Consider the following 24,025-nt stretch of genomic DNA (forward strand, 5'->3'; position numbering starts at 1 on the left):
TGTTCAAAATATCATGATGAATTTGTGATCCCACATACAAGACAACATGATGCATGTGAAGATAACATAAATGATATGGATGAATTAATACATGATGTATTTGGAAAAGATGGTTCTCATTGTGATGAAATAGAGGAGCCTATTTGTAATCGTGGAGAGAGTTTACAGAGATCAAGAGATCAAAATAGAGCCATGGCCACTGTGACCATAGTTGCATTGGTACTCAATACACCATAGTGCATCGGGTGTTAGTCGGGTATGAAAACTTGTCTCCACAACTATAAACGGAAGTACCAAATGTTTAAAAAACTTACTTGAAAAACACACCATCTTACACAAAACATGCTTTTATTGCAACAGAAATGAATATCGAGTTGGGACGGATGTCTAGGTTGGTCAAGATGTCAAGCTATATTTATCTCACATGTATTTATTCTCATTGAGAATGTTTTGGTACAATGAGAACACAAAATCTAAGCTCAGGATCTGGTACACAAGATGTGATGTCGGCTGCAGGCCAGCTCCATAATTTTGACAATGCAGGATCTGTCTACGCTCTCTGTGACAAAGCATGAAGATCAGAGGGCTTCATAAAACGAGTTCACCTCCAATGATGAAAGTCGTGATGGCTTCACTGTAAATTCCTTTAGTTAATAGCAGAACTGGACGTATGAGACCAGTACTCTTTGACGAGCTCCCCGAAAAGAGATCCTTCTCTTTTCATCAGATTCAATGGCTCATCGAATTCCACAAGTTGCCCTGAAAACAAATATGAAAACTCACTCACATAAAGAACCTAACAAGGGCAGTTATTGATGAAGATACATAGAACCAAAGGCATCCTTATTGATGCAGATACATAGAGCCAAGGGCAGTTATGGATGGGGCTCCAATTGCTCCACTGAAAAGAAGCCTGATCATAAGAAGCTCTTCTACAGATTGGGTCATGTCATGGTCACCAATGTCGGTCTTGGCACTTGGCCAAATATTTTCGAGGGGTTTTCTCAAGAGAACTTTAAAACAAGTGTTTTTTTCAGAAAAAAAAATTGAATTTCCTAAATAAACAGTGTTACAATATTAAACTGAAAATAAAATATTTCAGAAGACCACAACTTCTACAAAGATGTTGAAAAATTATTATGACAGTGTCTTGGTATTTATAACAATAAGATTATCAATATTTGTCCCCTTTTGGGGTTTTCTTGAAAAAATCATTCAAGAAGAAATATTTGCAAGATATCACTTTTTCCGACCTAATGTTGGAGCTACTTTAGCCTTACATTGTCAAACCGATTGCAAAGGTTTCCTTTTTCAGACCAATGAATTTAACGTAATGCATAAAGACTTACCGTCACTTATCCCAAGCACCATTGTACAATCCATCACTGTTGGTATCCTGTGTGCAACAGTGATGACGGTGCAATCAGCAAACTCGGTCCTTATCGTCTTCTGAAGGATTGAATCGGTTGCATTATCAATGGATGCAGTTGCCTCATCTAGCACCAGTATCTTGCTTCTCCTCAGTAAAGCTCTCCCCAAGCAAAACAGCTGCCTTTGCCCCATGCTCCAATTTGATCCATCTTCCACCACTGCAAAATCAGAATGTTTAGTGAAAGCTCTTATGCTTCACAAAATTTAAATCCAACTACCATACCTAGTGCATCAAGCCCATCTTTCTTCTCTTGCACAGTTTCTCTCAGCTGACATTTACCAAGTACCTGTGAAGACAAAAATGAAATTAAGTTGTAAGTACAGAAAGCAGAGATGCCACCAAAACCATTGAAAAAGGACTATATTGCAATTTCCTGGTGTGGAAAAACAAAAGGAAAAAGAAACCAGCATCTGTCTATTAGATTCTGTAGTTACCTTTCAAAAAAAAACAGGCAATAGAGGAAAGAAGACAGGAAAATGGAGAGAGAGAGAGAGCCAAAACAGGATTTCAACATAGCCACAGAAAGGGTCAACAAAGTTTAACCCAAAGAGAACAAAAGCAAAAAAACAAAAACAAAAACAAAACAGAAACAAGCAGGAGCCAAACAAACGAAAAAAAGCAGCTCACGCAAGAGCCGCAAAACCAATAAAATCCGGAGGGAGCGGAGCAACAGCAGGAGGAAACGTTAGATCAGGAAGATGAATACGCAGAATCGCGTAAACGTCCACTAAGATTTTTTGAGCAAGATGATTAATGTTGACCGGAGATTCCCGAAAAACGGCATCATTGCGCGTCATCCAAAGGAACCACCAAGTGGTAAACAACCACGACCTCCAAAGTAACCGCCACCGCTTACTACGCCGAAGGCAGACCGGACCCAAGATGAGGTCTAGCGCAAATGACTCCTCCATAACCAGGACCTCCAGGTGCCTCCAAGTCCTACGAAAGATCTCCACAAAGGTAGGGCAAGACCATAAGAGGTGAAACGAGGATTCTTCAGCAGCATGACAAAGTACACACTAGCTCGGAAGCTAGAAGCCCCACCTCTTTAAGGTAGAGTGAGTTTGGACCTTATCGTATAAGATTAACCAAGCCAGGACCCGAGAACGGGGTAAAGGGCCCTTCGTCTAGAGCACAGATTCGGGCAACCAGGCCGCCCCGGGGAAAACAACGATCTATAGACTTTGCTGGTCAGGAACTTCCCGCTATGAGCAATAGCCCAATGCACCCAGTTACCAATATCGACGGGATCATCAAAATTGTCGCTGAAGAAAGCTAAAGCCAACAACCATGATTTATGCAGATGAGAAAACGCTCCACACCGCAAGCGTAGGAAGACCAAAAGGAGAGAAGGAGGCCCATACTTAGAGAGAAGAAAAGTAGCGCAATGATTATCCGGTTGATGAGCAAGCCAACATTGCTTAGAGACCAGGGCAATACCCCTAAGTCTGGGTGCAGGAACACCTAAACCGTCCATAGAACGCGGCAAGACCACCGAACACCAGCCAACCAGGTGGCGCTTACCCTTGAGATGACACCCAGACCAAAGGAAGCCTGCCAACAGACGCGTCAGCTGCTTCTCCACACCCACAGGCATCAGAAACATAGACATGAAGAATTCTGGAATGGTCGAGAGAACGTGCTTCACTAAAGTTAGGCGGCCAACATACGAGAGATAAGAAGCTTGCCACGAGAGTAATTTACGCTTAACTTTAAGAAGCGTCGGAGCCCAGGCCACAGAGAAAAGACGCTTAACTTGTAACGGCAAACCCAAGTACAACATAGGCAGCTCAAATATAACACAATTAAAAATCTTCATCCCAGTAGCTAACATAGAGGGTTGAACGTGGAACATAGAAAGAGAACACTTTTGCTCATTGAGAGAAAGGCCAGAAAGAGAGAAAAAAAAGTGAAGAATGAGCTTGAACCAAAGCATCTGCTGAACACTAGCGCGACCGAAAATGATCATATCATCAGCATAAATAAGAGCATGAGCATGGAAGTCCTGGACCGGTAAGGGATCAATGAAACTGCAGGCAGTGGCCTGCTTAAGCAGCACAACAAGACCCTCGACGATCGCATTGAACAATAAAGGCGAAAGAGGGCAACCTTGACGCAGACCCCGCTTCAGCTTGAACCGTTCCCCAAAAGTGCCATTGATATTCAACATAGCCTAGGCATTCGAGACTAGTTCTCTAACCCAACCAGAGAACCGACGACCAAATCCGAAGTTCGATAACATTTGAAATAAGAAGGGCCATTGAACATAATCAAAAGCCTTATGAAAATCTAATTTAAGAACGAAAGAAGGTTGACCGCAAAGATGCAAAGAGTGCATAACCTCGGTTGCCATGATAAAAGAATGATGAACCCTCTTATTATGGATGAAGGTGAACTGAGAGTCCGAGAAGATCTGTTGAGCTACCGATTTCAGCCTGTTTGCCAAAACCTTGGCAATCATACGGTAAAGAGCACTCGTCATCGAGATCGGGCGGAACCGAGAGATATCCGAAGTGTCGACTGTTAAAATGTAAAATTGTACATATATGTATATATAATAATATTATATTATTATATATATATAAATACATTTTTCAGTTCTTTCTTTTCTGTAATTTTTTTCCTTTATTTTTATTTTGTCTTTATGTCATCTAGTTCAGTTTGAACTAGAATGACTGTTGCTAGTCAAGTCCTGTCCAGACTTGACTAGCAATAGAGCTGTTGGACTGACACATTCCAACAGCTCTAGAGCTGTTGGACTGTGCCCAACAACTCTATTGAGTCCTCTTTCAGCTGTGTATATAAAGGGGTGCAACCCCTCTTGTATTTTACTCCAATGCTTCTTAAGCAATTGGTTTTTCATATCAATAAAGAATACATTTTTATTTTTTATTTTGTTTCCAGTTATACCCTTTTTAAGGGTTATGCTTTAGTGTCATTGTTGACACTTGCTCTTGTTAATCTAAGCTCGTGTTTCGAAGATCCCCATTTTATTTCATGGTATCAGAGCCGCGGAAGTACTAAATCTTGAGGAAAAGCTGCCTCGGTTTCCGTGCCCGTTTGCAAAAGTGTTCGCCACTTGAAGAGAAGTGTTTTATCACTTCATTGGAGAAGATTTCACATCTTGTTGTATTGTTTTTTTTTCTTTCTTTTTCATTTTCCTTCTTGTTTCTCTTCTATCCTTATTCTTTCTCTCCTTGTAATCGATGGATGACAATGATAAAGTCACCATCATGCCTATGAAACTAAGCGATACGAACTATGTAACATGGGCTTCAATCATGAAGCACCATATATGGGGAAAAGGCTTATGGGGGATTGTGGATGGTTCCGATTCGGAACCTAAGCTATCTCTTACTAAAAAGGAGGGAGATAAAGAGGTCCCTCTATCGGAAGAAGAGAAAATCAAGGCTATTGCCTCATACGAGAAGAAATGGAAAGAATGGAGAATATCTCATGCGAAGATAATGTCATGGCTTATCAATAGCGTTGACATTAAAAAATGCTCAAGTCTTGCCAAATTTGATCATGCCGATAAGGCATGGGAATACCTTAAGAATATGTATTCCCTTAAAGATATTGCACACGTGTGCAACCTACAAGAAAAAGTTTGAATGATGACACAAGGAGACAAAACTATTCGTGAATATTACAATGGGTTGTCCGAACTTTAGGAAGAACTTTCCCTTTTAGAACCAAAGTGGCATTGTGCCGAAGACATCGAGCTTCGTCAGAAACAACTCGATGCTGAACATTTTTACCAGTTTATCACTGGATTAAGGCCGGAATTTGAAACCACTAAATCGGCCCTACTTCACCGGGGAAAAATTCCTTCTATTGTTGAAACTATTGAAGAGTTAACGATGGAAGAAAATCGTCTCCGGAAAGGTTCTTTAAAAATTGAAGATGATTCCGTTTTAGCCGTGTCTAGACCAGGGAATCATGTTCGATCATATAGGCCTCCTCACTTTAACCGACAAAATGGTGACTATGATAAGAAGAAAGTTATTTGTCATCACTGTCATGAACCGGGACACTACAGGCCACAATGTCCCAAAGGAGCTGAGAGAAAAAAGAGCTGCAATTGCTGGATCGGAGCCTAAAGATCAGGATGCACCAGTTTCCCTGGCCCAACTAATGGAGATTCTTCAGCCTCTCATCAAAGGTGCCTCTTCCTCATCTGAAGCTTCAACCGGCGCAGCAGCCTCATCTTTTTCTGATCTAGGTAAAATTTCTTGGCTTCTTGACTCTGGTGCATCTTTTCATATGACCCCAAATAATCAAAGTCTATCCAAATATGTTAAAAATAAAACAAGTGTGTCAAAGGTCTTTACTGCTGATGAGACTTCTCTTGAAATAGAAGGAATAGGAAATTTTGAAAAAATTTATAAAACATTTTTTTTATTCCAGAAATTAGACATGTTCCTAAATTAAATTTAAATCTTTTATCTGTATCTCAAATTTCTGACTATGGGTGTAATATTTCTTTTTCTTCTCATGGTTGTTGGGTACAGGATCGCCAGTCAGGCAAGCTGATTGGGGAAGGCCATAGAGAAGGAGGACTCTATTACATGAATTTTTTGGAAATGCCGAAGAAAGCTTTTTGTTATAATATTCAAAAAATAGAGTTGGAACTGTGGCATAAGAGACTTGGTCACCCACATATAGCCAAAATCCAACATTTTCCAAATCTAGGAAATTTTGTAACTCTTAATCATTTGATTGTAAAGATTGTATTCTCGGCAAAATGAAAAGATTACCATTTCAGAACAGAACCTTTTTCTCTTCAAGACCACTTAAATTAATACACTCGGATGTTTGGGGTCCTGCACCAGTAATTTCTAAAGGAGGATTTGTTTACTATGTTATTTTTGTCGATGATTTCTCCTGACATACGTGGATGTACTTTCTCAAACATAAGTCTGAAGTATTTTCATACTTTCAAACTTTTCATAATATGGTTAAAAACAAGTTTCAAAATGATATTACTATTTTTCGCACAGATTCAGGGGGAGAGTTTTTATCCACAGATTTTCAAAATTATCTTAAATTGCATGGCATCACACATCAAAGATCTTGTCCTTATACACCTCAACAAAATGGACTGGCAGAACGAAAACATCGCCATATTATAGAAACCACTAGGACTTTATTAATAGCAAATCAAGTCCCGAAAGACTTTTGGGCAGAAGCTGCCTTAACTGCCACCTATCTCATTAATAGGATGCCATCTTCTTCGTTACAAAATATCACTCCCATTGAAAAACTTATGAACATTTCTCCAGACTACTCTAGACTAAGAATATTTGGGTGCAAATGTTTCATATTTACTGACAAAAATGATAAACTTTCCCCTCGTGCGATTCTCTGTGCCTTTTTAGGATATGCTGAAAACCAGAAAGGTTATAGATGTTTTGACTTCAAAAATAATAAACTATATGTGTCTAGAAATGTTTCCTTTCTTGAAAAGGAGAGCTTCTTTGATTTTAGAAAATTAAAAGACGTCACTGAGTACTCCTTTTTGCTAGATCTAACATCAACATCTGATGAATATGACCTTGACTGTAACTTTGATGATGATAAAAGAATTATTGATCTTAATGTTGAAAATGAAGAAGTTCATAGAGATACTAGTATTCAATATTCCAGGCGACAAGAGTCTAATCCTCCATGTGCACTTGAGAAATATTCTAACATTCCAACTAGACAATCAACCCGAATCTCGAGGCCTCCAGGAAAGTTTGTATCATACGAGTCTTTCTCACCCACATATAGGGCAGTTATTGCATTAATTCACTCATATGAAGAACCATCCACATATTTTCAAGCAAAAAATGATATCAAATGGATAGAAGCCATGAAAGCTGAATTAGATGCACTTGAAAAGGCTTCTACATGGAATATTCAAGATCTTCCTCCAGGGAAGAAAACTATAGGATGTCGATGGGTTTATAAAATTAAAACCAAGAGTGATGGTACTCTTGAAAGATATAAAGCCCGTTTAGTAGCCAAAGGTTATGCCCAAAAATATGGGATTGATTATGAAGAAACCTTTGCTCCGGTGGCTCGTATGACTACTGTCCGAACCTTAATTGCCTTAGCTTTTATCAAAAAGTGGTCTATTTTTCAAATGGATGTCAAAAATGTTTTTTTAAATGAAAAGCTAGTTGAAGAAGTATATATGGAACCCCCTCCTGGTCTAAGTATTCCTAAGGGTAAAGTCCTTCGCTTAGAAAAAGCTCTTTATGGACTTAAACAAGTACCAAAAGCTTGGTATGATAGGTTTAGTCGTGTTATGATTGATATTGGTTTTCAATTCTGTTTAACTGACACTGCTTTGTTTATTAAGAATTCTGATGCAGGGATCATTGTACTTCTACTATGTGGATGATATGATCATCACCGGAAGCGATAAACAGGAAGTTGAAACAATCAAAACACTTCTTAAATCTCATTTTGAAATGACTGATTTGGGCTTGTTGAGATATTTTTTAGGCATTGAAGTTGCTTATTCTCCTAAAGGATATTTATTATCTCAGACTAAATTTGCTTTTGATATTGTTTTCAGGTCTGGTATTACTGATGATAAGAAAGTCGACACTCCAGAAGTTGTTAATGTTAAAATGAAGATTGGTGATGGAGAACTTCTTGCAGACCCTACTCCTTACAGACAGCTTGTCGGGGCACTTTCCTATCTATCCATTACCAGACCAGATATAGCACATGTTGTTCATACAGCAAGTCAATTTCAACATGCTCCTACTTCTGTTCATATGGGAGCAGTCATGCGTATTATCAGATACATCAAGTCCTCTCTTTCACGAGGACTTTTCTTATCTTCCGCCTCTTCTCTTGATTTAATTGCATATACTGATGCTGATTGGGGAGGTGATCCCAATAACAGACACTCAACCACTGGCTTTTGTGTCTTTTTAGGGGAATCATTAATCTCGTGGAGGTGTAAAAAGCAGCAGAAGGTATCTCTCTCATCCACCGAAGCTGAATACAGAGCCATGGCAACCACGACCATGGAAGTAGTTTGGCTCCGACGACTGCTTGCTGACATGGGAGTTGAAGCAACAAAGGCTTCACAAATGTGTTGTGACAACAAAAGTGCGATCTACATTGCCAGTAACAGAACATTCCACGAACGCACCAAACACATCGAAATGGATTGTCACTACGTCAGAGAGGAATATCTACACAGGATAATTGATCTGCCATATGTCACTTCAGAATATCAGTTAGCAGACTTCTTTACAAAGCCTTTCGCTGCTCCCCGATTTCACTTTCTCTTAGACAAACTTTCGCTCATTGTACCGTAAGTTTGAGGGAGAGTGTTAAAATGTAAAACTGTACATATATGTATATATAATAATATTATATTATTATATATATATAAATACATTTTTCATTTCTTTCTTTTTTGTAATTTTTTTCCTTTATTTTTATTTTGTCTTTATGTCATCTAGTTCAGTTTGAACTAGAATGACTGTTGCTAGTCAAGTCCTGTCCCGACTTGACTAGCAATAGAGCTGTTGGACTGACACATTCAGAGTTGTTGGACTGTGCCCAACAGCTCTATTGAGTCCTCTTTCAGCTGTGTATATAAAGGGGTGCAGCCCCTCTTGTATTTTACTCCAATGCTTCTTAAGCAATTGGTTTTTCATATCAATAAAGAATACATTTTTATTTTTTATTTTGTTTCCAGTTATACCCTTTTTAAGGGTTATGCTTTAGTGTCATTCTTGACACTTGCTCTTGTTAATCTAAGCTCGTGTTTCGAAGATCCCCATTTCATTTCATCGACGTCTTTAGAAATAAGCAAATAATGGTTAAATGAAAAGGGTAGGGCAGCCTGGAGTTGCGATAAAACTTATCGAAGAGGCTAACCACGTCCGGTTTGACAGAATCTCAAAAAATCCTGAAAAAGTCAACATTGAACCCATCAAAGTCGGGCGCTTTCCAACCAGACAGATCCTTGATAGCACGAAGGATCTCAACATCCGAGAATCTTCTTTGTAAAGCACAGGCTTGGTTATGAGAGATCGCCCGTAGCATGACAAACCCAACATTCCCCTCCGCAATCACTGAAGAGGCATAAATAGACTTGAAATAGCATGTGACGGCCTAGTTGACAAGCTGATCAGAGAAAGAGACACCCTCAATGGAGATAGAAGGGATGGCCTTCCTTCGATGGCGATGGGACGCATAGGAGTGAAAAAATTTAGTGTTACCATCACCGACTTTGAGTCAATTCACCCTTGATCGTTGCTTCTAACATATTTCATCCCTGACTCTCTAGTTATTCAACAACATAGATAGCTCAATGGACCTGGCCTGGAGACTCAAAAGTTGAGGTTCGAAAAAAGGGTCAGGGGAAGACATATACTGGTACAATTCAGAAAGCTCACGCTCCCAGGCATCCAAATGCTGAAATTTCACAACGTTGCAATTATGGATCCAGACCCTGATATCCTTAGCAAGATGTGAAAGCTTGCTGATAAGCCAAAGAGCAGCCCAATGCTCGACAGAAGGTTTAGACCAAAAGGCCGAAATAACCGAATTGAAATCCGGCTCCTGAAGCCACCATTGCTAAAAAACAAAGTGCCTTGTGAAGGAGAAGCCATCCCCCCAAAGAGTGATGAGTTGACCATGGTCAGAGATAGAGGGAGCAAGCAAGACACATTTAATGTCAGGGATGAGGTCCAACAAAGAAGAGGTGACAAATACCCTGTCTAGAACCTGACAGCACGAGCGCGACCGCCTATTCGACCAAGAGAAGCGCTCGCCGGTAAGAAGAAGAGGATAAAGGAGATGCCGGTGAACAAAGTCTTGGAAGCCTCAGATAAAGGGATTAGGAAGGGCGATAGAATTAGAATCATGAGGAGAAAGTAAACAATTGAAATCGCCCATAATAAGGTGGCACTGATAATTAGAAGTAACCAACCTATCAAGGTCATCCCAAAACGTGGGCCTCCTGTTAGAGAGGTTGGGTCCATAAACCACAGACACCACAGCTCTCCGACCAACCGACTATAAGTTGAAGGCAACAGACAAAGAGTAAAGACCCATGTCCAACTGCGATAAATTTAAAGACTTCTTACCGAAGAGGAGGATACCACAGACATGGTTGACCGCTGGCTTAAAGAAAAAATCCGCACCCCGCCAAATGGAAGAAGCGACCGCAAGCGGGATGTCATCCATTTTAGTTTCACAAATGACAAACAGGTCAGGATTAGCCTGTCTAATCCAACTCACCAAAAACAAGCGCTTGGAGGCAGAATTGGGGGCCCTAATATTCCAACAAACAAGCTTACAACAACAACAACTACGCCTTCATCCCAAAACAATTAGGATCGGCGATATGAACCAAAAAAGAAAATCATTCTGAGTCTTCCACATGAATCCTTCTCCTCCAATCATTTCTATCCAATGCCATGTCCTCGGTGAGGTTCAAAGCATTCATATCCTTTCCTATCATCTTCATCCAAGTCTTCTTAGGCCTACCCCGACCTCTTTTAACTAATATATTTTCTCATTTCTCCATCCTTCTAACTGGAGCATCATTAGGCCTTCGCCGAATATGTCCAAACCACCGTAAACGATTCTTTCTCATCTTATTTTCAATTGATGCAACGCCTACCTTCTTACGTATCTCCTCATTTCGAATCTTATCTTTTATTGTATTTCCACACATCCATCTAAGCATACGCATCTTAGCTACACTCATTTTTTGAATATGATGTCTCTTGGCAGCCCAACATTCCGTACCATATAGTAAAGTGGGCCTAATTGTCGTCCTATAAAACTTTTCCTTTAACCGCAATGGCATTCTACGATCGCACAACACTCCAGTTGCACTTTTTCATTTCATTCACCCAACCTTTATCCTATGATTTACATCTCCATCAATTTCTCCATACTTTTGAATGATAGATCCCAAATATTTGAAACAGTCATCCACCGGTATTTCTTGCTCACCAAGCTTCACTACACTCCCATCACTACTTCGTTGCTTACTAAACCGACATTCCATATATTTTGTCTTACTCAACTTAAAATCTCTTGCTTCCAATGTTTGTCTCCATAATTCTAACTTAGCATTAACCCCAGCTCTAGACTCATCAATCAAAACAATATCATCAGCAAACAATATACACCACTACACATTTTCTTGAATTGATCTCGTAAGCTCATCCATCACTATAGCAAATAGAAAAGGGCTTAATGCAGATCCTTGATGTAACCCAACCATTATAGGAAAATTGGTTGTCACCCCTCCATAAGTGCGGACATTGGTTACTACTCCTTCGTACATATCTTTAATTATACTAATGTACTTGAGAGAAACACCTTTCTTCATCATTGTCTGTTAGAAATCCACCACCCGTACCTGTATTGAGAAAGGGAGAGAGAGAGGGAGAGACGAAATACAAGAACTGCGGCTGTCACGATTTTTGTATGAAATCGTGACCTAAAGGAATACATTTATAACTTTATTTTACATGGATATGGATCCGGGTCTGGTGTATCCAGACCCGATTAAGAGTAAACGTATACTCTGTACACGATTTTTACATTACATGGATCGGGTCGACTCAGGTCGGGTCCTGGGTCTCGGATCCTTTTCACCTTTTTCACCCCCCCTCAAGTTGATCATGGTTTTGGACCATGAACAACTTGCCTTTAAGCATCCAAAAACGATCCTTGGTTAACCCTTTGGTAAATATGTCTGCAACTTGCCTTTCAGTACTGATGAATTCAGGCTCAATCTCTTTTTCTTCAACCTTCTGTCTCACAAAGTGTTGGTCAATCTCAATGTGCTTAGCACGACTGTGATGTACGGGATTGAATGACATGTTGATAGCACTTTGGTTGTCACATAACAAGGTAGTGTGGGAGATCTTTTCTCCTACTTCAGTTAGTAGATGCCTCATCCATGTGACTTCGGCAGTAGCAGCAACCATGGATCTATATTCAGCCTCAGTGCTCGATCTAGCGATAGCCTTTTGTTTTCTACTGCTCCAAGAGACTAAATTTCTTCCAATAAAGGCACAATATCCTGATGTAGATCTTCATTCGTCAGGATCTCCTACCCAGTCAGCACCACAATATACAATAAGCTCGTGCTCATCTTTGTCATATGACTGTGGTGAATATATCAATCCATCCCCAATAGTCCCTTTCAGATATCTAAGGATTCTCTTGACGGCTTCCATATGTCCAGTACGTGGCGTATGCATAAATTGAGATACTTGATTGACTGAATAAACGATGTCAGGTCTAGTGAATGTGAGGTACTGTAACATTCCTATTATGCTTCGTACCTGGTGGGGTCATCACACAAATTTTCATCATCAACGCTAAGTTTCTGATGAAGCACACTCGGAGTTCCTAGAGGTTTGCAGTCTTTCATGCCTGCTTTGCTGAGAACGTCTACGGTATACTTATGCTGAGTGAGTGTCAAGCCATGAGCCTGGTTATCAACTTCTACGCCAAGAAAATAACGTAGAACTCCAAGATCTTTCATTTTGAACCTTTGACCTAGTAAGTCTTTGACTTCTTGAATGTGGGCTGCAGAGTTTCCTGTGATGATAATATCATCGACATAAATTAATAATAGAGTGGTCACAATCTGATTTTTAAAAATAAATAATGAGTGGTCCAGCATGGAACGTGAAAATCCATGTTTCTGAATCTCTAGCGAGAAACTATCAAACCAAGAGCAAGATGCTTACTTCAGACCATAGATAGCTCTGTTTAACCTGCACACATGGGTTTTACAGTTTTGTTCTTGATATCCAGGAGGTTGCTCCATGTATACTTCCTCCTTCAAATCTCCATGCAAGAATGCATTTTTCACATCAAGCTGACTCAACTTCCACCCATGTTCAACAGCCAGAGAAATAATAATTCGAATTGTTCACATTCTTACAACTGGACTAAAGGTCTCATCATAGTCTTGCCCTGCTTCTTGAGTGAATCCTTTTGCCACAAGCCTTGCCTTATATCGTTCAATGGTTCCATCTGGCTTGTACTTTATTTTATAGACCCATTTACATCCGACAACATTTTTGTCAGGTGGTCTGGGAACAACTTCCCAGGTTCCACATTCATGCAATGCTTGCATTTCATCATTCATGGCTTCTACCAATTTGGTAGAAGTGACTGCCTGATAGTACATATTGGGCTCATCTTCCTTATTGAGGGAAGTTAAAAAGAGTTGAAGATCCAAGGAAAAGTTGTTATAGCTGACCCACCTATCAATAGGATGTCGTATGCGGTTTGATTTTCTGATCTCAAGAGTATGAGGAGTTGGATTGGTGACTGAGACATGATCTGAATGACTTGATGCTATCGGTCTCTGTCTGGAATAGACAATGCATTTATATCTACCTGGTACTTCCTCTGCATTCTGTGATCCCAACGTCCCAGTGTTCTCAAACATCTCTTCTTCTTGTTGCACGCAATCTGAGGAACACGCTTCATTGGGGCCAGCAAAAAGTTTTGAACTCAGCCAAGGATAGTAAACTTCAGTTGATATGTTCGTTGCGTCAGCTTCACGATCAAAATTTTGTTCATCAAAGACAACATTTCTTGAGGTTCTGATGTGTTTGTTGATGGGATCATAACACCTATATCCTTTACAGTCATCTGCATATCCCACAAACTTACACTTTTTGGCCTTGTCCTGAAACTTGTTTCTCAGGGACTGATCAATATGCACATAACAAACACATCCAAAAACACGCAGATCGTGATAACTAGGATGAGCTCCAAAAAGACAGTGATAAGGAGACTTATTTTCCAAAACAACCATAGGTAGTCTATTTATCACATGTACGGCAGAATGAAAAGCTTTTGTCCATAGGTTGATGGGAAGATTACTGTCATGAAGCATGCTCATGGCACTTTCAACGATATGCCTATGTTTTCGTTCAGCAATCCCATTTTGTTGAGGGGTGTGAGGGAAGGACACCCTTCTTCCTATTCCGTTATTTCGGAGAAAGGAAATAAAATCACGGGATGAGAATTCCCCACCTCCATCACATTGAAAAAATTGAATGGACTCAGAAAATTGATTTTTGACCAAGGAAAGAAAACTTTGAAACAAAGAGAAGACTTCTGACTTATTTTTTATGAAATATATCCAAGTGTATCTGGAATAGTTATCGACAAAGATTAGATAGTATCTGCTCCCGGATCCAGAGGCAATCGGGGCGGGTCCCCATACATCAAAACAAATTATCTTAAAAGGTTTTAAAGCTCTCTTATTAATGGAATGGAAAGGCAATACATGACTCTTGCATGAAAAACAACTGAAACACTTATGACTGCTCTCATTCCCATTGAGACTTTCATTTGGAATGAGATTATTAGAGACAAGTTTTTCAATAAAATGACTCCCACAATGTCCTAATCGACTATGCCACAAAAATGGCTTATTACATTCAGAAATACTAAAAACATTAGCATAAGCGGATGAACATGACTCTAATGAAGGCTTCGAATTCAGATGAACAGGGCGAACAACATGACATAGAGCTTCTTCAAAGACATACATATTGCCTCGTCTTTTTCCTTCAACGAATGTTTCCCTCGTGCGTAGGTCCTTGACCTGCACAGACAAGGGATTGAATTCAACTGAAGCATTATTATCATCAATAAGTTTGGAAACAGAGACACTATTTTTCTTGATGTCAGGAGCATGAAGAACGTCAGAAAGAGTAAGAGTGGAATATGGCATGGGGATGACAGTTTTTCCAACATGAGAAACATGATGGTGGGATCCATCTCCAATGACAATCTTACTTTTTCCAAAATAAGGAATAGGGTTAGAAATTTTACCTGCATCGCCTGTCACATGAGTTGCTGCCCCTGAGTCAACAAACCAAGTGCCTTCATTGCTCTGCCTTAATTTCAACTCTGATAAGGCAGATATCAGCAGATCTTTAATCTCTCCACTGTCTCTGGTATTTGTGAACTTTCTTTTGGTTTCCGTTTGTGGACCCTTTCCTTTATTTTCTGGATTATGCCAGCAATTTGCCTTGATATGCCCCCTTTTGTTATAAAGGAAGCAAGTAGGAATGGATCTTGATCCCTGCGCATGAGCTAACATATTTGGAGTGGGAAGCAGACCACGTCCTCCTTGTCCACTTCGCCCTTGTCCACTTCGCCCTTGTCCTCCTCGTCCCCGTCCTCTACCATAAGACACTCCTGTGGCAAAAACTTCTTGAGAATTTGGGTGAATGTGAGTTTCTTCAGAGAATCCCTTCAGAGTCATTTCGTACTGGATCAATTTGGCTCGTAGCTCATCAAAGGTAGGAAGAACAAGAAGGCACAATAGTGAAGTGACTATCATATTGTAGTCAGATCCCAATCCGCTCAGAGTTTGTTGCACCATGTCATTGTCACTAACGACACATCCTATAACTGTAAGTTGATCTGTGATGGTCTTCATCTTGTTCAAATATTCCATGATGGTCATGGAATGTTTTCTTAGCAACTGAAATTCTCTTTTTAGAAAAACCATCCTGGCTTGTGAAACCTGTGAATACGTCTGGACCAGTCGCTCCCAGAGTTGCAATGCTATACAATTGTCGGGAATGGCAACAAGGACCTCTTGGGACAGGGTTGAGGTGATGTATGCAACAACAGATTGATCTTTCCTTTCCTAATTGAGAAATTCTATATTTTTGACATATATGATCAAACTCGCACCTTGATCATCTTTCTCTTCTCTCTGAACAAATTATGGTGGAACAGGGATGGTTCCATCCAAGTGACCTAAGAGACCTTGGCTCCTTATAAAGGGAATGATTTGTCTCTTCTAAATCAAGAAGTTTGAGGTATTCAACTTTTCAGAAATGAGTTGGTTGAGAAAACTTGAAGAAATATTTGATTGAAGGGAATAGGGATCCATAGAGAGTGGATTTCAGCAAAAGTGTTCACGAAATGCTCAGTTTTTTTTTTTTGTGGCTGTCAGATTCAGAGAATAAGAATAGAGAGACTTAACCTTTTTCTATGCTCTCCAGAAAACTGATATTAAAAGAACTTTTCCACGTTAGATATATTTTTAAACGAGTAGCAATAAAAAAAACTACACGGCAAATATATATTTGAATATGTAGAAATGAATGCGTGAAAGGGATTAGACAAAGGGAGATCGAGCGGACGACAACAGTAAAGGAAGACAAGCAGGCAATGTCAAACAGAAAACGAAATAGGGCACACGATTGGTCTGATGTTTCACGTGAATCGATTTCAGCGATTCATGTGAAATACAGCCCCTCGTTTTTCACGGTCTGGGTTCACATGAACAGGATACACAGAAAAAATTCAGAGGAGGGAAGAACGAGAGAAGAATTTTATGCAGACAAAAATAGCACAAGCATTAACTTCAGCAAATAAAATATTCAGATCGAGGAAGAGAAAACTGGTCTGCGTCTTTTCACGACGGCAAATCCAACTGAAAGTCCACTTTGATTCCAAAGAGAATCAGATCTTAAAGAACAAGGAAGAAAAGAGGAGATGTTGACGGAAGAGAAGAAGGAGACGTTATCGATCTTACCGGAACTGAAGAACACGAAGGAAAGGGGGAAGAAAATGCACGCAGACGAGAAGGCGATCTCAGGCCAGGCTTCAACCTGGCTTTGATACCATGTTAGAAATCCACCACCCGTACCTGCATTGAGAAAGGGAGAGAGAGAGAGAGAGGGAGAGAGAGAGAGGGAGAGACGAAATGCAAGAACTGTGGCTGTCACGATTTCTGTATGAAATCGTGACCTAAAGGAATACATTTATAACTTTATTTTACATGGATATGGATCCAGGTCTGGTGTATCCAGACCCGATTAAGAGTAAACGTATACTCTGTACACGATCTTTACATTACATGGATCGGGTTGACTCGGGTCGGGTCCCGGGTCTCGGATCCTTTTCACCTTTTTCATTGTCCACCAGAGAACATCCCTAGATACTCTATCGTATGCCTTCTCCAACAAACAAGCTTCATGGCACAAAACCTGAAAAGACCTGTGGTTGCCGCAACCTGGGCGATCTACGAGGAGACCAATCAGGAGAAACCGAATCTAGAAAGACAACCCTCCTCTGTCTACGGTTACCAATGGAGGAACGCTAAACATTCCCGACGAGAGAGTCATCCGGCGAAGAACCGAACGAAACAGAGGGGGGGGGGACAAAGTATATCCCCGAAAACAGAATGGAGACCAGAAATAGTTGAATCCATGACAGCTGATAGAGCTAGCAACTGAGATGCAGAGAGAGAGATATCCAGCAACCGAGCAGCGTCGCCGATCTCAATACCCAGGAGGTGCGAACTGGGATGCAGATGGAGCTGAGAGGAAGGCAAGTGAGTCGACACCCCCCCCCCCCCGGCAGACCGCCGTCGGGGCCAATGATAAGAGAAAAAAACGGACGCTTATCTCAACTACATGGGGCTGGTAAAAAAAAAAGAGGATTGACATCAGTGGCAACCAACATAAAACTTTTGGCACGTCCTATGAAGATCATACCTTAGAAGCAAAGGCATAAGCTATGTTACATGGACGTTTCTAAAAGGATAACACACCTGTGCTGGTGTGATCGAAGTCAACCACACCGAGGTCCATATCTATCCAAAAGTGGATCCAGTTAACCATAAAGAAGTCCAGTTTTGTCTATATTATATACATAAATACATAAATGCAGACACAAACATGAGTGTATATATATATATATATATATATATATATATATATCCTCACTCTCTCACCCAAGTTCTTTGAAATAGCCATCTGACACCCTCTGCACCTGCACCTGTATCCACATCCGCACCTATGTGATCGCATATCTTTCTCAATCGCAATGGTTTGCACAGTGAGTGAGTTTTTAAAAGGGGAAACATAGTAGTTGATAAAATTCGGTACTACACGGTTCACAGAAATGTGAATTTTAAAAATCAATTCAGAAGGGTTAAACTGAAATAAAAGTGTGGAAATATCCAGACTGCTACTATCCAATCAGCCAGAATAAAAGGCAAAGTAGAAAACAAAATACTAAAGCAAGATGAAACATTCAGAATGGCACTATCCAATTAGTGAAAAATAAAAGTGTAGTAAATGTCATTAAGAAAAAAGTGTAGTAAATGAATACTTGAGCAAGAACGAGAATAATACCTCCCAGATTTCATGATCAGAGCATTGCTGCAAGGGATCCAAATTGTACCGAACGGTTCCATGGAAAAGGGTTGGGTCTTGAGGAAAGACCCCTAGTTGTGACCTTAGATCATGTAAACCAATGGCAGAGATGTCAAGATCATCTATGATAATTTTTCCCCCAGCAGGCTCAACCAAACGAAACAATGCACTAATCAGAGTCGTCTTCCCACTGCCTGTCCGACCGACAATCCCTATCTTTTGTCCTCCTTGAAATGTGCAACTAATCCCCCTAAGCACAAGTGGTGTGTCTGGTCTATATCTGATCTGTGAAGCCACAATTTTATTAGCAATAAGTTTCATTAAGAGGCAGGATCACAAGAACATGGTGCTCATCTATGTTCAATAAACACAGCTTCTAGATGATCTTGTACATCTTTGAAGATTTATCACAAATAGTAGTCACAACCTTTAGTGGATTTATCACCACTTCAACCGTGTCTAACATAAAATTTGGTATGTTTCATGTACTTCCACAATGGGCCTTTCACTACCCACATTGAGTGTTGTTGGCATAAAGGAAGAATCATTTTTTTGTGAGGTACTTCTGGTCTGCACAAACCTAGGAGGAAAACAGTCAAAAGCCTTAAATTTCCACACCCAGGTCAGTGGAAAGGTCAAAGGTATAGTCACAAGATAAATGAAAGTACAATTGCTCAGAAATTTGTCAATCTTTTAATCTGGCTGAAAGCTTGAAGCTTCAAAACACAAACAGCATCATCATTTCCCTCGAAAGAAAATATGAAAAATTACCTTCAGGTCCTGAATCTCCACCTTGCCAACATTAGGCCAGTTGACTGCAGGTTGGCTACCTTCTATCATCTCTGGGGCTTCACTAAGTATATGCATGTATTGGTTTATCCGCTCCACGGAGATAATATGATTTCCCAAAGTACATTGATTTTGAATCGAGAAAACAAGTGATAAATTCAAGGACAGACCATAGGACAGAGCCATCCCAATAAATCCTGCATAGGGTCCTAACCTCATCAGCCAAGTACTATATCATATATTGAAAAGATATATAGCATATGCAACACTAACATAAAAATGGATATGCCCTTTATTACTTTCAAAACTAAAAATCCAGTGCTTGTCCCTTCTCTTCATTTTCTAGAATGAATTGTGCTTATGAATATAATGTAACTTAAAAATTAGCATACATGCAGTAGAAACCAACAGAATGAAACATGATGGATAGCCTCGTAAGTAATCAAGGCAACATAAAAAGAAAAATGTTCAAGGGACTAGCAAACAATTTCCAAGTTTCAGAATACAAGCATCTACAGACAGTTACCTGACCAAAAAATTATGCATCTTGTGAATCGATGATACTCCCATTCGTGTGTTTTATATTATTCTGAATCTTTATCACCAGAATCTAATGTTATCTGGTTTCGATGAGCTGGAACCAATGATCTTCAGCCAGCTTCCAAACTTACAGTATTTTGACAATTGGCACAAAAAATCGAAAGATGACTGCCTAAAGCATTAGGTTTTCCCCAGCATACTTTATTTCTGCTCTTTCTTTCAAGTTATTAATCCTTTCAAGATAGAGGTATAATATGGTGTGCAGATGAAATATTAGAGAATACCTTTTAGTTAGGTATCTTTATCCAGCAGAAAATTGATAAGCATTCGCAGGTCTATGAATTCAGCAGCATATCTGAGAAGGAAAATAGTTCTTTCACGCCTTTCAAGGCTTATAAAATGTAGTATTTTTGTTTAGGTTCTTTGTCAATGGAAAATATATAAGCATTGATAGGTTCCATGCAGTGTAAGCAAGAACAAAGATTGAGCAGCATATATGTGAAATTGAATACTTTTCCCCGCCTTTAAAGTCTAGGTTCTTCATCCAGTGGGAAATAGATAACATTGATAGATTCAGACTATTTTTATTTTTAACAGATAATTGGATGTCAATAATGCAGATTTCAATGATAAACACAGAAAGATAGTAGCTTAGATAAAAGAAAATATTGGCCACTTGACTGTTCTGCACTCGATGCATCTAGACTAGAGTGATGCCTTTATTAGGAATTTCACTATGAATTGATTGATTTCCTCATAAAGCCATGATAATCATGAAATTGGTACGTTATGCACCATTGATTAGCTGAACTCTTAAACAACATGCTCACACAACACAACCGGATGATCCAAGTACATTTTGACTCAAAATTGCTGGGGTACTCACTGTTAAAATGTATTCCTATTGTATATATATATATATATATATATAGAGAGAGAGAGAGAGAGAGATACATATACATATATATATAGATACATATACATATATATCATATATATATGTATACGTATCTCTATGTATATATATATATATCATTTTCTAAACCCGATAAAGGGTAATTTGGACTTTTCATATTTTACGCATATTCCAATAGGAATATGCTTGTACGTTTTTTTTTTGTTTTTTTTTCCTTCTTTATTTTTTTCTTCCTTTTTCTTTTTTACTTTTGTATCTTGTACTTGCATTGGAGGGGCCCAATCTAGTCGTTGGGCCCCTCCAACGGTCACTAGAGGGGCTCCAACAACTAGATTGGAGCCCCTCCAAGGGTCCCTCTTTGGTTTTTATAAATAGGGGTTCTCCCATTGTACATTTTACTTTTTCTTTTGGTGTGGGAGCTTAAGCTCCTTTGCATTTTAATAAAGAAGATTTATTTTTATGCCTTTGTGCATGTGTGTGCTAATTTTTTATGCCTTTATGCATAACTATTCAAGTGTTCTTTGGGTGCCTTTGTGCACATCTCTTGTGAGGAATTAGTGCTTGTATGCATATTGTCTCTTTGAAGATATTTTTACATGGTATAAAGCTTGGTTATTATAGAAGTGAATAGTGTGTCACTTCATTTCATCACGTGCCTCGAAAGTTGTGCACTCCATTGTCTCTTGGATTTCGGCGTGAAGATCTCTTGCCTTTTGCATCAAGAAGCATACTTCATCAAGTAAGTTTCAAGGAACCCTTTTTTTGTAGTAAGAATTTCTTCTCTCCTCTTTTCTTCTCTTCTCAAATGGAGGAAAAGGATTCACACTTCTCTCTTGGGTTCAAATTGAATGGCTCAAATTATCATGTTTGGGCCGGAAATATAGAAGCCCATATCAAGGGCAAAGGGCTTTGGGGATATGTCCAAGGCTCAATACCGGAACCGGAACCAAAGATTACTTTGGGAGAAAAAAAAATAAAAATTCTTGAAGGTAATGAAAGAAATAAAGCTCTTGAAGACTATTCCAAGAAGCATGAGGAATGGGAGATGAAAAAGTTTAAAATCCTATCATGGATTTTCTCATCCGTTGAGACAAAGATCAATGCCAACATCATAAAATTTAAAAAAGCTTCTCAAGCATGGAAATATCTTGAAAAGATGTATATTTCAAGAGATTTATCTCACAAGTATTATCTTCAAAAAAGGGCCTTGACCCTCCAACAAAATGAAATGACTATTAGAGAATATTTTGCGGAATTGTCATCCATTTGGGATGAACTTGCCATGTTTGAACCCAAATGGAGTGGTGAATCCATTGAGCTTAGGTATAAGCAATTGAAGGAGGATTGATTTTTCAATTTTCTAAATGGGCTTAGACCCAAATTCGAACAAATACGATTCTCCTTTCTTTCCTCCTTCACTTCCCCTTCTCTTGAGGATGTTATTACCAAACTAAGTGGGGAAGAAACCCGTATGGGTATAAGCAAAAACAACCCAAGTGTCCTTGCAACATCCTCCAACCAAGAAGAAAATGATGGTGTAAATGTCGTTTCAAGACCGGAGAACAATTTGAGAACCTACAAACCTCCTCACTTCAAAAACCAAAATCAATGATCAAGTGGTCAAGGAGGTAAAAGAGACTATAGCAAGATTGCGTGTCACTTTTGTAAGGAACCGAGGCACATCAAACCGTTTTGCCCAAAATGGAAGAAGTTGCTAGCTATGGCTACCACATCTCAACCCCCAAAGGAAGAAAGTTCATCATCTTCAAATGAAGCTCTTTCTTTGCATCAAATTGTAGAAGCACTTCAACCACTTCTCAATGGGGCAATTTTCGGAGCGGCCACATCCACCTTCTCTCCTCCTGGTAAGACTTCTTGGCTTTTGGATTCGGGTGCCTCTTTTCACATGTCTCTAAATATTTATTCTCTTTTCGAATATTTAAAAAAATTCTCTTCAACTTTTGTTTCAACCGCGGATGGCACTTCTCTTGAAATCAAAGGAATCAGAAATTTTGAAGAACAAGGTTTTCATATTCCTAAAATTAGATTTATACCAAAATTAAATTTAAATTTGCTTTCGGTCTCTCAACTCTCGGACCATGGATGTGATATAAAATTCTCATCTAATAAATGTTGAATACATGATCGTCGGTCCAGAAAGTTGATTGGGGAAGGTTCTAGGAAGAGAGATCTATACTATGTGGACTTTCTTCGTATTCCAAAGAATCCCTTTTGTAATGTTGTGCAACATAAAGACATTAATGTATGGTACAAAAGACTTGGGCATCCTAATGTCACCAAAATTTCTTATTTACCTTTTGCCAAACATCTATATAAGAATAATTTCACTTGTAATGATTGCACTCTTGGAAAAATGAGAAGTTTGCCTTTTTATCAAAGATCTATGTTTACTACAAAACCATTTGAACTTGTTCATTCGGATTTTTGGGGACCGTCACCCATTATTTCAAAAGGAGGGTTTGCATATTATGTGATCTTTATGGATGATTATTCTAGATATTCTTGGATTTACTTTCTCAAACATAAATATGAGGTTTTCTCAACTTTTAAAACCTATCATATGATGATTAAAAATCAGTTTGACAAAAAATTAAAAAATTTTAGAACCGATTCCGGAGGAGAATCAAATGAATTTAAGAGTTATCTTGAAAAACATGGGATAATCCATCAAAAATCGTGTCCCAAAATCCCTCAACAAAATGGTTTGGCCGAAAGAAAACATAGACACATCATTGAGACATCTATGACCTTACTTATTTCTCAAAACATTCCAAAAAGATTTTGGTCAGAGACAGCTCTTGCATCCGTCTATCTCATCAATCGTCTTTCATCAAAAAATTTAAATAAGGTTTCACCCATTGAAATTTTGTATAAAAGAGACCCTAATTATAGTAGGTTAAGAATTTTTGGGTGCAAGTGTTTTGTTCTTACAGATAAGAATGATAAACTTTCACCAAAAGCCATTCCATGTGCTTTTCTTAGATACTTCGAAACTCAAAAAGGGTTTCGATGTTATGATGTTGAAAACGATAAATTCTATGTGTCTAGAAATGTAAGTTTTCTAGAAAATGTTAGTGGGTTTGAAAGATATGAATCTCATGAGGAAAATGTAGATTACTCTTTTCT

General features: G+C 39.1%; 1 protein-coding gene across 1 annotated transcript in view; it reads right to left on the minus strand.

Annotated features, from left to right (window-relative positions):
* Positions 1-646: 646 nt before the first annotated feature.
* LOC149843787 (ABC transporter C family member 10-like) overlaps positions 647-24,025 on the minus strand; it is a 33,315-nt gene continuing 9,936 nt past the window's right edge. The window contains exons 8-12 of the mRNA XM_090000968.1: positions 19,405-19,619; positions 18,613-18,918; positions 1,655-1,718; positions 1,350-1,589; positions 647-759 (exon numbers count right to left, since the gene is read on the minus strand). Coding sequence (XP_089857094.1) covers positions 647-759; positions 1,350-1,589; positions 1,655-1,718; positions 18,613-18,918; positions 19,405-19,619 — 938 coding nt within the window. The remainder of the gene's footprint in view (positions 760-1,349; positions 1,590-1,654; positions 1,719-18,612; positions 18,919-19,404; positions 19,620-24,025) is intronic.

Source organism: Nuphar pumila, chromosome 3 (assembly GCF_984573655.1).
Source record: "Nuphar pumila chromosome 3, dmNupPumi1.hap1.1, whole genome shotgun sequence".
NCBI lineage: Eukaryota > Viridiplantae > Streptophyta > Magnoliopsida > Nymphaeales > Nymphaeaceae > Nuphar > Nuphar pumila.